Raw genomic sequence first — 17463 nt, 5'->3', positions numbered from 1 at the left:
AAGTCTCGTGGTGTATATGTGTCACATCTCTCTGTTTCCTGTCACTCTCAGTCCTGTCTACTTGCAAACTCACTTCTGGACATCCTTTTCCCTCCCAGCAGTCCTGTGAGGCCATGGGTCTGCAGCCGTATCTGCTGACAAGTCTTCATCCCTAACACAGGAGCTGTGCTCACCTTGGGGTCCCACCCAGAGCTGAGGCTGGACTTTGGGGGTGGGGATCCAGGACAGTTCTGTTCGGCTGCTCTTTTGAACAAGAGATAATGTTAGAAGCCAGGCGTGGTGGCGCACACCTTTAATCCCAGCACCCAGGGAGGCAGAGGTAGGAGGATCACTGAGAGTTCGAGGCCACCCTGAGACTACATAGTGAATTCCAGGTCAGCCTGGACCAGAGTGAGACCCTACCCTGAAAAACCAAAAAAAAAAAAAAAAAAAAAAAAAAAGAAGAAGAAAAGAAAAGAGATAATGTCAGAAGCTGGGGACGATGTCTACTTCCCACTGAGTAGACTGGGTAACAAGGTCCACCTGTTTGCCCAGACAGAGAAGAATTGAGAAAATGAATCATGGCTTGATGGCCAGCCAGTCCAGGATAACTGGTGACCCGCAGTCCAATGAGAGACCTTGTCTCAAAAGAAGAAGCAGACCGTGTTCCTGAGGACAATACCCAGGGTTGTTCTCTGGCATCCACACACAAATGCACACACCTCCCAACGTGTTGCCTACACACACACACACACACACACACACACACACACACACACACACACACGTACAACTGCTCATAAAGTCAATCTTTGGGTCCCTTTCCACTCCACTTGAGCCCACCTCAGTGTCTCAGAGGTTAAATGCATTTTAAAACTTCATCTGTCTCACGTTAACTTGGGTATCTGTCGAGTTTTCATTGTTTCAAAAAAATATTGGCCAAGTAGTTTACATATAGGGTCACTTCGGCCACTGGAAACAAACGCCAATCACATGTGCCACTGTGTGTATCTGGCTTATGTGCATCCTGGGGAATTGAACCTGGGTCCTTTGGCTTTGTAGGCAAGCGAGCGCCTAGTTTATATATTTTTAAAGGGGTGGGGGTGGCAGGCGTGGTGGCGCACGCCTTTAATCCCAGCACTCGGGAGGCAGAGGTGGGAGGATCACTGTGAGTTTGAGGCCACCCTGAGACCACAGAGTGAATTCCAGGTCAGCCTGGGCTAGCGCAAGACGTCACCTTGAAAAAGCAAAAATGGGGAAGGGGTTATTTCAGTTCCCAGTTCTGGATGCTCCAGAGCAGAGCTGGCAGTGGCTCAGCTCTGGTGGGGACTCAAGGCGACCGGCGTCACAGCATGAGTGTGCGGGCGAGCTCACATGGTGATACAGGAAGCCCGAGAGGGATGCGGGGGCCAGGCATGCTCCTTCATAACACCTTTCTTTTCTTTTATAATAAATTTTTTATTTATTTTAGAGAGACAGAGATATTGGTGTGCCAGGCCCTCAGCCACTGCAATCGCACTCCAGATGCTTGCGCCACCTAGTGGGCATGTGAGACCTTGCACTCGCCTCACCTTTCTGCGTCTGGCTTATGTGGGATCTGGAGAGTTGAACATAGGCCCTTAGGCTTTGCAGGCAAGCGCCTTAAACACTAAGCCATCTCTCCAGCCCTATACAATCTCCCTGACAGTTAATAACTGTCCCACAAGAACTTCATAGTTCCCTTCACAGAAACTTCCCCAGTTACTTGGATAATTCCCACTAGGCCTTGCCTCTTCAAGGACCCAAATAAATTGAGGACCGCACTCCAACATGGGAGTCTCTGGAGGACACACTTGAACTTGCTCTGAGCATCTCAGTGTGAAGCTCCATCTCCTAAAGGTTAGACCCTGAACCCCACATCACTGTGAATTTCAAGTTCAGGAACTTCGTGGGTTCCCAGACAAGAGACAGTTATAATTTACACTCCTTGCCAGGACCAGGCTGAGAGAAATGAACACAAACCAGAAATAAATATGAATCCCCTTGGCAAGCACAGAACAAGGAAACTAATGAACTTATTTCAAATTGTGGTCTAATGTAAAGTTTTATTTTCCATGTCAGAAAAATTTACAAGCTTAATTTTTCACAAATGTTTCTGCAAAATCCCAGATTTCTAGTCACACATTTTTCTAAAATTCTTACTCTTTTTAAAAATTTTCATTTAACTTTCATTTTAATTGTACATATTAAAGGGGTTCACATGATGTTTTGATATATGCATACAACATATCATGTTTAAGTCAGGTTAAATATTTATTTCTTCAAACATCTACCATTTCTTTATGGTAAAAGTATTCTAAATCCTTTCCTCTAGTTTTTATTTTATTTTTATTCCAGGCAGACCTGGAATTCACTATGTAGTCTCAGGGTGGCCTCGAACTCACGGCAACCCTCCTACCTTGGCTTCTCAAGTGCTAGGGTTAACGGAGTGCACCACCACACCTGGCTCCTCTAGCTTTTTGAAATGTACTGTGTTCTCTACACTGTGGAACTCTGGCCTCCACACACACAGGCACACACCTTCCAACACGTTGCCTACACACACCAAACGCTACTGTTCATAAAGTCAGTCTTTGGGTTGTAGCCATTTGCTCAGTAGCACCGCAGAACTTCTTGTGCCTATGCAAGTCACTCATTGATCTATCTCCTTGCCTCTCTTACTTTCCTTAACCTCTGGTGACCACCTTCTACTCTCAATTTCTATGAGATTGGAATTGTTTTGTCTATCTTTCTTCCTTTCTTTATATGCAAGCAGAGAGAGAGAGACAGAGAAGAGTGAGAGTAAGAGAAAGAGACAGAATGGGCACACCAGGGCCTCGAGCTGCTGCAAACACACTCCAGATGCATGCGCCACTTTGTGCATTTGGCTTTATGTGGGAACTGAGGAATGGAACCCGAGTCATTAGGTGTTGCAGGCAAGCGCCTTAACTGCTAAGCCATCTCTCCAGCCCAGCTGTTATCTTTAAGTGGCATTCTTTGGCTGGGGAGATTGCTCAGTGGTTAAAAGCACTTGTTTGAAAAGGCCACTAGCTCAGGTTTGCTTCCCCAATACTCACCTAAAGCCAGATGCACAAAGTGGCATATGTGTCTGGAGTTCATCTGCAGTGGCAACAGGGCCTGGTGTGCTTATTTTCTCTCTCCCTTCTCTCCCAGACTCACAAATAAATAATAGTTAAATTGCATTTTATTTGATTTTTCCAGGCTTACCCAACTGTTCAGGATATATTACACACATACATTCCCATGTCAACATGTGATTTCCCCAAAGAGAGTGGAGAGAGTTTCTTAATCTGTTTCCATCTACCTATTTCTCTTAAAGCACAACAGAGACAAGTGGATAAAATGTTCTATTACTTTTGGCATTCCATCACATCTGTGATAACACATTTATGACATATACTTGCAAGGTGACCAGACATTGCAAAATCAGAGCTTAAAGCGACCTTGAATGGCTCACACTGTCTAACATTACAGACCCTCGGTGCTGAACTTTGAGATTTTTGGCTTCCTTGAATGAGGACCTCTGGGAATTACGTTTGGCAACCACACGCTTAGCAGAGAAGTCTGATGATCTTGGCTGCTGTGTGTCACATAGTCACAGACTTCCAGAGGTTTCCTCAGAAAGGCTTGCTTTCTTTATAGCCATCAATTTACTGGGCCCACCTGTCAGGCTCTCAGCTTCCCAGTTAACAATGGGAACTAGAACTTGAACCACAGGAAGGAAGGAAAGTCACATTTTCCCAAACACAGTTAATGAAAAGTTTAGACTAGTCTCTGAACTCATCTGTGCTTTTCCCCAGAGAATATGAGCATGCACACAGAACTTTCTTCACGTTGGAAGGTTTCACAGAATATGGCTGGTTCACGTGTCAAGCATCCATCCTCATAGAATTAACATGAATTAATTAAAACCTGGAAAGGAAGCAGCCAAAATTGTTGACTAGTTTTTTCTTTCTTTCTTTTCTGCATGTGTGTATGTGTGTGTAGTTGGGGGAAGGGAGATGATTGTTACCAGGCCTATCAATTTTATATGGGTCCTGGGGAATTGAACTCAGGTCCTCATGGCTGCAAGGCAAGTACTTTACCAAGTGAGCCATCTCCCTAGCCCTAGTTTCCCCTCATTAATTAAATGTGAATACTGGGGCTGGGGAGATTGTTTAATGATTTAAGGTGCTTGCTGGAAAAGCCAAGGGACCCGGGTTTGACATTGCAAAATATATCCATGTAAAGCCAGATGGACAAGGTGGCACATGTGTCTGGAGTTTGTTTGCAATGGCTAGAGGCCCGGGTGTGCCCATTCTTTCTCTTCCTCTCCCCCCCCACCTCAAATAAATAAATAAAAATTTTAAATGTTAATACTGAAAGAGTTTAAATTATAGGTCATAACTTCTAATCTTGAGGAAATTATTAAGAAAAAATATACCTATTTTTTTAGATCCCACTTTGCAGATACAATTTGTGGCACATGCATCTGGAGCTTGTTTGCAGTGGTTGGAGGCCCTGACACACACTCTCTCTCTGTCATGCTCTCTGTCTCATGATCCACCTCCTTGACTTAGTGCATGGAGGCTTTGAGAAATCATGTCCCTAGAGAGTCCCTAGACATGAACTTTGAAACATAAAGTTATAATGAAGACAGAGCACATGGGAGTTTTAACCTCACAAGAGCACTGACCTATCAGTGATTAGAAACCTTAACATCCAATTCTTTTGTTTTGTGACAAGGTATCCATCCGTAGCCCAGGCTGGCCTTGAACTCGTGGTCTTTTTGCCTCAGTCTCCTTAGTGTTAAAATTAATGCCATCACACACAGCTTAATATCTACTATTATCCTAATAAAACATGAGTCCTTGTTACCTCATGGCTTTGCAATGAAGATCGTTGTTTTTAATGTTTCCACCTCATGTAGGACTTAGAAAAATCTTTACCGTTCACCCGACCACAGTGGGCTAGAGTGTGGTTGTACGAGTTATTCATGAAAATAACCGGAATGGACCCCAATGCCTACTTTTCCTGCGTGTAACAGGACTGGATTGCATCCAGATACCAGCAAAGAACCATTTGCTTGTTTTATGAGTAGATTGCTTACTGTAATACTCCACTGGGAAATTCTCTAGCCTTAGAAATCTCTATTACTACTCTGTTAGTAATCACGTCAAGTGCCATCTCGTTTGCTTATGAAATTAGGAAAAATATTTGAAGCTTTCAAAGAACATAGTATAAATATACTACTGATGAGACCACAATACACGCAGGGCAGGGGCCGTGGAACACATCTCCTTGACCAAAGTCTCCTGTGCACAGCACGCAGGGAAATTTGTTCAGGGCCAAAAAAATAGTTGTCAGTCTTCAAACAAATGTCTGGTTCCACGTCACGGAGCAGGAGTGGAAGCCCTTTGGAAATGGGACTGTGCCATCTATTCAGTTACTATTGACCCCCACAGCACATGCACTCAATAAAAGTCTACACATGCATTTACAAAGACTCACTGCTGCTGCCCACGGCTACCCTTAACTACATTTCTCCTTGAGGGATTTCTTTATTATCTCAGAAATAATTTCTCCGTATCTCAAACCACATCAAATCACATCCGAAAGGATTAAGATGAAAACATTTTTCCTTAAAGAACATGTCTTGAAATTTCAGTTTTGCCTAGTATCTGTAGTTGTCCCCCCAGTCACCAGCTGCATGGCAAACTCTGAAGGGGACACGGCACGTGGTACAATCTACCGTCTGCAGGAGGCCAGGAGTCACTGGGTAGGAGGTGCAGTCTGTGCTAAGGGAGAAGTAGGAACTGTGCGACCTCTCCGGACTGATGAATAAAACAGGTGGCTCTATGTCACTAGGGTATTTTGACGCAGGAGGGGGACACAGATACACTAAACCGGGGGGAAGGGGAGGACAGCTTAGCACAGCTTTTCAAACTGTTCAGCTTTAGGCAATCAGTAGGGTGTTGCTAGACCTCCACTGATGTGATATATCATCTTTCGAAAGCATGGGAAAATGGGACAACCAAGCTGCAATCATTACCACACTTTATTGCTGGTCATTCTGCTTCCTGCAAATTCTAATACATGGGCTAGAGAGCTGGTTTAGCAGTTAAGGCGCTTGCCAGCAAAACCAAAGGACACAGGTTTGATTCCCCAGGACCCATGTAAACCAGATGCGCAAGGGGGCGCATGTGTCTGGAGTTTGCAGCATCTGAAGGCCCTGGCGTGTTCATTTTCTATCTGCTTCTCTCCCTCTCTCTCAAACAAATAAATAAATTATAAAACTTTTAACAATTACGCATGCTTTGCAAGCAAGGGCTTTTAACTGCTGAGCCATCTCCCCAGCTCACCAGTGCGCTTTGAATTAACATCAAAGACAAGAATTCTTAACCCCACCAACTGGCAGACACAGGAATTTCAACTGTTCTGATAGGACGACTCTAAGTAAATCACTATTAATTTCTTACTTTCCAACCTACTGGTCAACCAGAAATGCAGTCAGAACTGCTGATGAAATTATAGATCACAGGAGTCCCGCTAATGCCTTTCTTGCTTTCATCCTCCAAGCACAGCAAGTTCCAAACTAAAAACAGCTTTTGATTCATATTAGCATTTCAAATATCATTTCTAAAAATTACCTTTAAGAGGCAGTGAAGTAAGGATGGGGATAAGACTTGACAAGTACTCTGGCTGATACGGCCTGTCCCCCCATGTTCTGAAAGTCATATCCTGCCATTGAAAAGACTCTGTATCTTTTACCTTTTGCAGAGGCAATGAGACAGATGTTGCCATCAAAAATCCAAAATGGGACTGGGGGGTGGCTCACTGGATAAAGTGCTTGCCAAACAAACTTAAGCTCCTGAGTTCAGATGCCCACAGCCTTCCTAAAGCCAGATGCTACAGCCAAGCATCTGTAACCCCACCCAGCATGCCTACAGCAGGAAGGGAGGCAGAGACAAGAGAATCTCCCAGAAGTTCAAGGGCTAGTCAGCCAGATGAACCCAGCTGTGAACAACAAGAGACCATGTCTCTCCAACAAGGTGAGAGGCCAGGGCGATCAAAGAGTGTCCTCTGACTTTTACAAGAGAGCCATTACATGCATGTGTCTGCACTCACACACAATTTACACACACACACACACACACACACACACACACACACATCCAAACTTCATGAGTTTCAAATTATAAACCATTTTTCCCTATATCTAACAGGCTAGGATTATGTTCACACACTAATAAAGAATAATCCATTCATTTTAAGAACAGGTTAATTATTATAATATTCCATTAGGAAATTCTCTGGTTTTAAAATCGCTTATTGCTACTCTGTTAGTAATTACTTCAAGTGCCAACTCAACCACTTATAAAGTTAAAAAGAAATATTTTAATGGTCCTTAAAGAATATAGTATAAATACACAAAAGACGCGAAGGTCCTCTCTTAGGAACGAATAGATATTTTGGTCAATTAGCAGAAGTGCTGTGAATGCTACTAGAATCCATTTGAAATCATGACCTACATCGTCTCAGATGCTGGCTGTGATTTCTAAACCATTTGTACAGCAATGTTCAAGGAAAGATGGCAGTATTTAAGACAGGGGACCCAAGAGATAAAAACAAACTCATAAACCCAACCCAGGCACGGAAGCCGAGCAATCTTGCCATTCCTTGAATTCGCCGCATTAGGCACTACCACCATTATCATTAGGTTAATGATAAGCTAGGCAGGAAGCAGTCCAGTTGGCTTACAAGTGCAACCACTGGAAATGGGAATATTCTAGAATAAATCGGGTACCTGAGAGTTTCATGAGAAGTTCAGAGGCGGCTTTGACTGACATGTCTCGCCTTAGCACATTCCCTTTCCCTTCTTGAGGTTTAAGAGTGTCCTCAGAGATGCCAGGGGTCCCTACTTCGGGCTCCGGGCTGAACACGTAGCTGGGCCGAGGCAAGGGCGTGCTCAGAGTTCCTTCTTCCTTGGGCTCGTCTTTCACTTTAAAATTAAGATTCATGGGCTCCTTCTGGTTTGCAGCTGTCAAAAAAAAAAAAAAAAAAAACCATAGGAGAAAGGGATTATATATATGTATAAAAGGCTACTCCCCTCAGAGCTGCCCCATACTCAACGAAGAATAGAAAATGCAATCAACTTGTGCCAACAGTCCAAGGGACCATGGTAGGACCAAAATAGGCTGAGCCCTAAGCACACTGCTTTATTTTTACACACTGTCCTCCATGAGCCTTGGGCTCAGTTGGGTGTGGGCTTTGGAATATTTTGAGCCTAGGGTATTTTAAGAAGGGCTGTCTCTACAAATTGGGTGGTTTTTTTTTTCCTTTGGTTTCCCTAAATGTCCTCCCTGGGTACACTGTCACCTACCTGACCCTATCAGCATTCTCCTAGACTAATGCTCTTAGAAAACAATGCTTCAGGCAACGAGTCCGCCATCAAATATTGATTAAAATCATGAATCACAGGCAGTATCCAGAGCCAAACCCTGGGATAAGTGGGAAGGGCTACCAGTGAGAGAAACACAGACCAGAGATTCGCCATCTCCCCTAATTACTGATGGACACTCCTGACTGCCACATAGTGGGTCACGCAGTGGACACTATGCTCCTGGCTACCATGAATAAATCTATGCCTACAGCCCAAGTCGTCTCCACTTCCAAAATGGGCTTTTATGAACTTTTTCTTTAATTTGTGTGTGTGTAGTATGTGTGACGTGACGTGTGTGTGTGTGTGGTACATGCATGCATGTGTGGGCACATGTTTGTACAGATGCACACGCCTCGTCAGCGCATGTGCAGAGGCCATAGGAGGTACATCAGATGTCTTCCTCTGTCACTCTTATACTTTTTTGCCTGACAGGGGTCTCTCCCTAAATCTAGAGCTGTTTTTCAGCTAGATCCAATGAAGCCCGGAGGTCCTCCTGTGTCCGCGCTCCCGCCGCGCTGGTTACAGGCGTGTGCAGCCACACCTGGCGTTTTATACGGACGCTGGAGGTCCAACTCAGGCCTTCATGCTTGTGCAGCAAGTGCTCTTCCCCAGCGAGGCATCTTCCCAGCCTCTTAAGGTTGATTGTCAGGAAAAAAGAAAAAAAAAAGAAAGAAAGAAAGAAAGGAAATTCTGGAACCATTTTGGCTTTACAGAAAAGTTGCAAAGATCGTTCTAAGAGTTTCCACGCAGCATTCATCGAGCATGCCCCATGGTTTGTATCTTACCTAACCACATACATTTGCCACCAGTAAGCAAGTCACGTGGCTATGACCTCAATCCCATACTGGCTTCACATTTCATCGGTTCCCCACAAATGTCTTTTTTCCATTTTTAGCACAGTCAGTTGGTGCAGACAGTGTGGTCAGGGTAGAGTTAACGGGCCTGTTGGGGGATGGATTCTGCGCCAGGTCGTCCCGCTGTGCACACCTCAGGGGGGAAGCCACACCAAAGAGGAGCTCCCTCACTCAACCACCACCATCATGGCGTCCCCCTGCTCCCCCTCAAAGGCTATGTAGCAGGAACTGTGGTGTGGCTGGACTGGGTGTGTTTGTCTTTTGAGAAAGAAAATGTGTGTGTGTGTGTGTGTGTGTGTACACACACGTGCATGTGTCAACCCACATGCATGTATGTGGTATGTAGATATATGGACATTTGTGTCCACGCTCATGTGTGTAAAGGCCAGAGGAAGATGTTAGGTGACCCGTCCTACAGCTCTGACACCTTTTTCCCCCTGTGAGACAGAGTCTGTCACTGAACCTAGAGTCCCCCATTTTTCAGTTAGACTTCGCTGACCTGGGAACCCCAGTGATCCTCTGATGTCTGCTCCTGAGAAAAGGGATCTTATACCAACGTAGGATTCCTAGTACCTTTCTTCGAGTGAGCCCCGTCTAGTCCATCTGAACAGACAAGAGGAGGAGCATGAGCCCCTGATGTGACCATTCTCTTCCCGGCCCAATATACAAGCAGCAACTCTATTTTTCTCTCATATTCCTCTAAGCATGCATATTCTAGAGTTGCTGGCTCACAAGGATTAGGGTATCTGCAAATCCCAGTAGAGCAATGATGACAAATTTGGCCTTCACCACCCACTCAGTGAAATCTTCCCTAACCAGGCTGTTCAAAACTGTGGCTCCCCACTCCACTGGACACCCAATACACCTTACCATACTCTGATTTTTTTAATCCTCTGAAATACTTGTCACCTGGTAACACAATTGTAGTATTCCTCCAGATTCATATATTGAACCTCCAGCCTGCAAAGCTTAAGAACCCAGGTTCAATTCCCCAGGACCCATGTAACTCAGATGCACAAGGTGGTGCAGGCATCTGGAGTTCGTTTACAGTGGCTGGAGGCCCTGACACACCCATAATTCTCTCTCTCTCTTTCTCCAAAAATCAATCCAATATAAAAAGGAGGTAATTTATCCATCTTGACCAAGTGGGATTCATCCCAGGAACACAAGGGTGGTTCAACATACAGAAATCTGTCAATGTAATATACCACATAAACAAGGTGAAACATAAAAACCACATGATCATTTCAATAGATGCAGAAAAGGCCTTTGACAAGATACAATATCACTTCATGGTCAAAACATTGGAAAGAATTGACATAGTTGGTACATATCTTAACATAATAAAGGCAATATACAAAGCTCCAAAGGCCCAAATAATACTTAATGGAGAGAGACTGGAGGAATTCCCATTAAGATCAAGAACAAGACAGGGTTGTCTTCTCTCACCTCTGCTTTTCAATATAGTAGTGGAAGGCCTAGCTCAAGCAATAAGACAGGAGAAGGAAATAAAAGGGATACAATTTGGAAAGAAAGAAGTTAAGTTAGCTCTATTCGCTGATGACATGATTGTATACGTAAGAGACCCGAGAGACTCCATCCCAAAAGTCCTGAAGGTGATTAGCTCCTATAGCAAAGTAGCAGGATACAAAATCAATGCACAAAAATCAGTAGCATTTCTATATGCAAATAACAAAGATACAGAGAAAGAAATAAGAGACATAGTCCCATTTTCAATAGCAACAAAAATAAAATAAAATAAAATATCTTGGAATAACGTTAACCAAGGAAGTGAAAGATCTATACAACACAACATAAAAACACTCAAAAAAGAAATTGAGGAGGACTTGAGAAAGTGGAAAGACCTCTCATGCTCCTGGATAGGCAGAATTAACATTGTGAAGATGACAGTCCTACCAAAGGCAATATATAGATTTAATGCAATTCCAATTAAAATCCCTACAGTGTTCTTCACAGAGATAGTAAAAATGATCTCAAATTTCATATGGAAAGGCAGAAGGCCTTGCATATCCAAACATATCCTCAGCAAAAGAAATACCTCTGGTGGCATCACCATACCTGATATAAAGCTATATTACAAAGCCATAGTAATAAAAACAGCATGGTGCTGGCATAAAAACAGAAGTATAGACCAATGGAATAGACTTGAGGACCCGGACTTTGGGTCAAGCAACTATAGCTACTTGATATTCGACAAAGGCCCAAACAATATAGGCTGGAAAAAAAGACAGCATCTTCAACAAATGGTGCTGGACAAACTGGATAACCACATGCAGGAAACTGAAACTTGATCCACACATTTCACCATGCACTACACTCAAATCCAAATGGATCAAAGACCTCAATATAAGACCAGAAACTCGAATACTACTGGAAGAAAATTTAGGAAGTACTTTCCATGATATAGGAATGGAAAAAGACTTCCTGAACAAAACCCCAGTAGCTCACGATCTTAAACAGTCACTCAACCAATGGGATCATATGAAGCTGAAGAGTTTCTTTACAGACAAGCATACAATAAGCAAAGCCAATAGATTACCCACAGAATGGGAGAAAATATTTGCGGGTTATCCAACTGATAGAGGCCTAATCTCTAAAATCTACAAAGAACTCAAAAATCTAAACAGTAAGAAGTCAAACACCCCACTCACAAAATGGGGCAAAGAGATGAACAGGCAGTTCACAGAGAAAGAAATACAAATGGCAAACATGCTTAAGAAAATGTTCATCATCCCTATCATCAGAGAAATGCAAATTAAAACAACTATGAGATTCCACCTTACCCAAAAAAAGGATAGCAAACATCAAAAAATCAAATGAAAATAAATGCTGGCGAGGATGTGGAGAAGCAGGAACACTCATCCACTGTTGGTGGGAATGTAGGATGGTATGACCACTTTGGAAAGCAATATGGAGACTCCTGAAATAGCTGACTATAGAGATACCAACAGACCCAGTTATTCCCTTACTGGGCATCTACCCTAAAACCTTCAAACCACAGGCCAGAGAGATTTGTTCAACCATGTTTGTAGCGGCTCAATTTGTCATAGCTAAGAGCTGGAATCAACCCAGATGTCCATCACTAGAAGAATGGATAACTAGGATGTGGTATATTTGCACAATGGAATTCTATACAGCAGTAAGAAAAAATGACACAAAGAAATTTGAGGGAAAATGGGTGAACCTAGAATAGATCATTCTCAGTGAACTTACCCAATCACAGAAAAAAAAAAAAAAATCGCCACATAGTCTCACACATCTGCAGCACCTAACCTGAATCTACCCAAGATATCTTACACACCCAGCGAGTATCTCATGGACTAGACACTAGGAGGGATGGGGAGGGAGAGAAGGGCATCAAAGGGGTGGGAAACACTAATCTAGACCCAAACGGCAATGGTACCGTAAAATTCTACTTCCTAAAAGGCAGACCAAATGGCTGAACCTTCACCAGGCCCTTACAGGAAACACCTGAACCACAGACACTGGAGAGGGTAGGATCAAGTCTAACCTAAATCCTCTACATCTTCCCTCTCCCTCTCCCTCTCTCTCTCTCTCCTTTCTAACTCCTATATATTAGTTACCTTTTTTCCTCATTTTCTTAGGGGGCACTGACCTGTAACTCCCAGTACCAGCATGGGGCTATCACCCACAATGAGCTTTTGATCAGAGAAACCTACAAGATTTTCTAAAAGAATGACAGATTTCTGTCACAGTAATTGATGACCCACCAAAGGTTAGTGGTAAGACCCTATTGCTGAATACACCATATGCAGCTGACGCGTAAAATGGAACGGCATGGCTGGAAGCCAGGAGAGAGTTAGTCCCCAGACAGTCAGCATGTCTAGTGTTGGAAGGTGCTACATGGGCGACTGGGGGAAACAACCAAGATCTGTCCAAGCAACTCATGGTCCAACCTACGTAACAGTAAATAACCTGGTGTGATGCCCACACAAGTGCAATAGTGGCACACAGCCATGGTGGGGAACCAACTGCTGGTGATTCAGCTAACTGATCCCCTCAGTGGTACAAGACCCTTAGCTGGAGCTGGGAAACAAGTCAGAACCATATCCAAACATAAGCCCACTCTCCAATATCAAGCTACCATCAATCATGGGCTACAAGAGGGCCTACACCTAATAAACTCTCTATAAAAAAAGTAAGGGGGCTGGAGAGATGGCTTAGTGGTTAAGTGCTTGCCTGTGAAGCCTAAGGACCCCGGTTTGAGGCTCGATTCCCCAGGACCCATGTTAGCCAGATGCACAACGGGGCACACGCATCTGGAGTTTGTTTGCAGTGGCTAGAAGCCCTGGCGCGCCCATTCTCTCTCTTTCTCTATATCTGCCTCTTTCTCTGTCTGTCGCTCTCAAAGAAATAAATAAAAATAAACAAAAAAAAATTTTTTTAAAAAGTAAGGGCTATCTCATTTGTCCTGGTGCTAACTTACTCTCCGTTGGAGAATCTGCTTCTCTTTTTCAGATAGATGCAGATCCTAAGGAGAGAGTCACCCATCATACCTCAAAAGGGCCCCAGCTGAAACTAGGAAAATTGGTGAAACAAGCAAGGGTGCTGTTTTCCTGATGAACCGGATGCCAGCATAAGGGGGAAGGAGACCAACACAGAGAAAAACCAACTCCTACCAAATCAGAGAGCCAGAGCCCCAGAGGCCCCCAACACCTCATCACTGAAGCAGACCAAAAATGAACCCAAAATGGCTCAGGGAAATTTTGCAGAAGAGGGGGCGGAAAGAATGTCAGAGTCACATGTTGGGTCATGATATGCAGAGACATTTATCCTACCCATAACTGTAGACTAACTCCACAATGCACGACCTCAACAAGGAGGGGCCGATGGGGAGGGGGTAGGTCATGGATGAGCCTAATAATGGTACCAAACTGACTGTACTTGCAGAATAGAAAACTAATAAAAAAAAAAAAAAGGAGGTAATTTAGGCTTACTGAGGTATCAGGGTAAGGCCCCAATCCAATGCTATGGCTTTTAGAAAAAATTATTAAATTTTTTATTTTATTTATTTATTTGCAAGGGGGGAGAGAGAGAGAGAGGAGATAGAGAATAGGTTTGCCAGGGCCTCCAGCCACTGGAAACGAACTCCAGACACATGCACTACCTTGTGCATCTGGCTTACATGGAAGCTGGAGAAGTGAACCTGGTCCTTTGGCTTTGCAGGCAAGTGCCTCAACTGCTAAGCCATCTCTCTAGCCCCGTGACGGCTTTTTGTAAGAAGCATTTTATTTTCCTTTTCTTCTCACGGGGACACCAGGCATGAGGTTCCTGCCCCAGAGGAAAGGCCACGTGAGGTTGCAATATGAAGGTCATCTACAATCCACGAAGAGAAGAGAAACCAAACCTGCTGAAAGCGTCCAGCCTCCAAAACTATAAGAAAGACACCTCTGCTACTGAAGGTGCCCAGGGTATTGTACTTTGCTGTGACTGTCACTTACCATATAAAGCATTTCAGTTTATTATGATAGGTCTCTGTGTTCTGTTCCCTCAACTCCAATTTCACTGCATGAAGGCTCTGACCTTTGCTTTAAGGCTGATGTGGGTCAAGTGCACAGTACAGCGTTGGATACATGGCATGGGTGCAGCATGAAATTATTGACTGATAAAATATGCTGGTTTCAAAGTTCATAGCTGATGACATTCCAATAGTACCCATGGTTAACGAAAACCGAGATCTCCAAATTGCCCCACTAGAAGCAGTCAGAAACGCTCTCTTTGGGTTTACCATGACAATGAGGACAGACCTCTCAGGTAAAGTTCAATGCTCTGCTGCAGACCTGGGCCACAGTGCTTGCTGGGATGCCTCTAGCATCACTAAAGGGTAGTCCAGAAAAATGCAAGGAAAATACACAAATCCTAGCCCTTTGGGGACAATGCTATTAAAGTCAAAATGAAAGGGAACTATGGCAGTCTCTGGAACAATCCTAAATATGTTTTCTACTATATCTGGGAAGAATGCTCCTAAAACAACTTTGTTCTCTTAGCCTGACACTTTCCTCTTCCTAAGGGCTCACTGGAAGCTTCCTCAAGCTTGCTTTCTCTCTAGGTCTTCCTTCCAGAACTTCTGTAAAAGCCTTTCCCATGAGCATCCAACTCAGTCACGACACAGTAATCAGCACGTGTTTATTCTGGGTGTGCCTCTTGATACTTTGGGAAGCAGGAATTCAAAGGGAATGGTTGCGCATCTGGAAATTGCCTCCACGCATATCTTCCCTCCAGAAGCATTTTTAGCATTCAAAGATGAGCCTAGGGAAGCTAAAATATTGAGGCAAATCCAAACGTCCAGACAGGGCAACCACATCAAGCGAATACCCAAAGAACATATGAGTGCCTTTCAGAAGCATTAGTCAGACACAGGCTATGTAAGATTCAAGAAGAAAAGAGACATTTAGCATTTCCAGCATCACCTGGACTTAGAGGTCTTCCCTCAGAAAACAATAGGGAAGCTGTGTGTTACTGCATTATAAACGGGTGAGCCACTGCCTTCCTTGGTTTTTGTTCTGACTGTATCAAGAATGACATAGCATTGTAACATGCCGAGGAAGTGTAAGTGTAGAAAAAAATTCACAGGAAACACTCATATGCTCAAGTTTGAATTTCCCAAACATTCAAGTCTAATTACAAGATACAAACATCAAGGAATGAAGGCTAGCCTGCTTTCTTTCAATTATTGAGGTATTTTCATTGAGAATAGAACAGGAGGTGCATATTTTATAATTAGCATAATTGAGTGGTTGCCCATCTTTTAAATGACCCTACTTTTAAAAAACCTACATTGCAGAGAAAAGTAGAATTAAAGATGTTTCCCTATGGGAGAGGGAACAATCACTAGGAGAACATTTATGATTAACTGCAAGGTCTTTACTTGTACATGCTTATTACTCACACAGAAATATATGAGTGCATACTAAGCTCAGCTCTTACAGGGCTTTCAACTGCACCTGCCTTGACTTCTGTGTGCGTATCGCAAAGCTGCCACACACTCCACTCTTAATGCCGTGGTGATTCCTTGCTAATCAAGGAGGCCCATCTCTTACTATGTGTTCCAAACATTTTGGGAGCTGAGCCGTTGTGATTATAAATCATGTACATTTGCAAGGTCATGTAATTGATGGAGTGGGCTGTCATTTAAAGGAATCGGATTGGCCTCTATGAAGCTGCCTCACCACGTCAAGATAAAGACAAATGTTGGGAAGAAACGGGAAAGCCACAGAGAAAAAATGATTCTGTGAAGAACTGCCTCCATACAGCAAATCACAGTTGGTCCATGCGGAGATGTCTCCTCAGCCCCCTCTTGCCAAGTGAAAAGTTCCACACAACTTCCTTAGAGACCACCCTTTAGCTTAATGATGCTCACAACCAGCATGTGAATAGTTATACGGGAACTGAGCCTCCATCAACCACAGAAAGGGGGGGGGGGTGTATGAATATTTCACAGGTATGGAAACTAATGTGCTGCCCTCCCCTCTCCTACATCACAGAGCTAAAACACAGATGTGCTAGAGCTGGCTGAAAATGTCATCCTTACCTTCCTCCCCAAGATACCTGGATACCTTTAAGGACACCAACCTAAGCACAGCCCCATGGGCCTCTGAGAATCTAGGTGGATGGAGTGAATTAAGGATAGCTAATGACAGGGGACAAGGTGGTTGTCATCCCGTGGAGCTTTGCCTTGTGAGGACATGAAAGAGAAGGAAGTGACCAAACACTGATGCTTTTGACTTAGGATGTGGGTCTCCTCTGCTAAAGGCAAATGACATCTCTAAGATGTGGCCCATGCAGATGACAGCCTGGCAATTTAGTGAATGCTGAGTCGCTCTGTGAAACAGTAAAAGCCACTGGGAATTATATCTAGCTCACAGGGAAAAACAACAACAACAAAAAGAAAACAGCCAGACCTGGAAAGGGAATTTCCGATCAATGATTTTCAGGGTTCCAAGGAACCCTAGGATATGTTACAGGGGTTCCAACAAAGATCTGCTTTCAGTTTATTTAAAATTATTTTTGATTAATCTAACATTTTGTAGTGTGCATCCTCAGCAGGATTGTACATAAAATGTCAAGTCACTGGAGACCATGAACGTGTGAACTTATGTTGATGAGCTAATTCACTAGCCCTTGTAT

General features: G+C 43.7%; 1 protein-coding gene across 7 annotated transcripts in view; it reads right to left on the bottom strand.

Moving 5' to 3' along the window:
* Znf827 (zinc finger protein 827) overlaps positions 1 to 17463 on the bottom strand; it is a 233663-nt gene that overhangs the window by 133593 nt on the left and 82607 nt on the right. For all 7 annotated transcript variants that reach the window (XM_045130866.1, XM_045130860.1, XM_045130865.1 and 4 more), the window contains exon 5: positions 7805 to 8038. In XM_045130866.1, coding sequence (XP_044986801.1) covers positions 7805 to 8038 — 234 coding nt within the window. The remainder of the gene's footprint in view (positions 1 to 7804; positions 8039 to 17463) is intronic.

This window comes from Jaculus jaculus, chromosome 12 (assembly GCF_020740685.1).
Source record: "Jaculus jaculus isolate mJacJac1 chromosome 12, mJacJac1.mat.Y.cur, whole genome shotgun sequence".
Classification (NCBI taxonomy): Eukaryota; Metazoa; Chordata; class Mammalia; order Rodentia; family Dipodidae; genus Jaculus; species Jaculus jaculus.
This window is presented reverse-complemented; position numbering and strand designations above follow the sequence as displayed.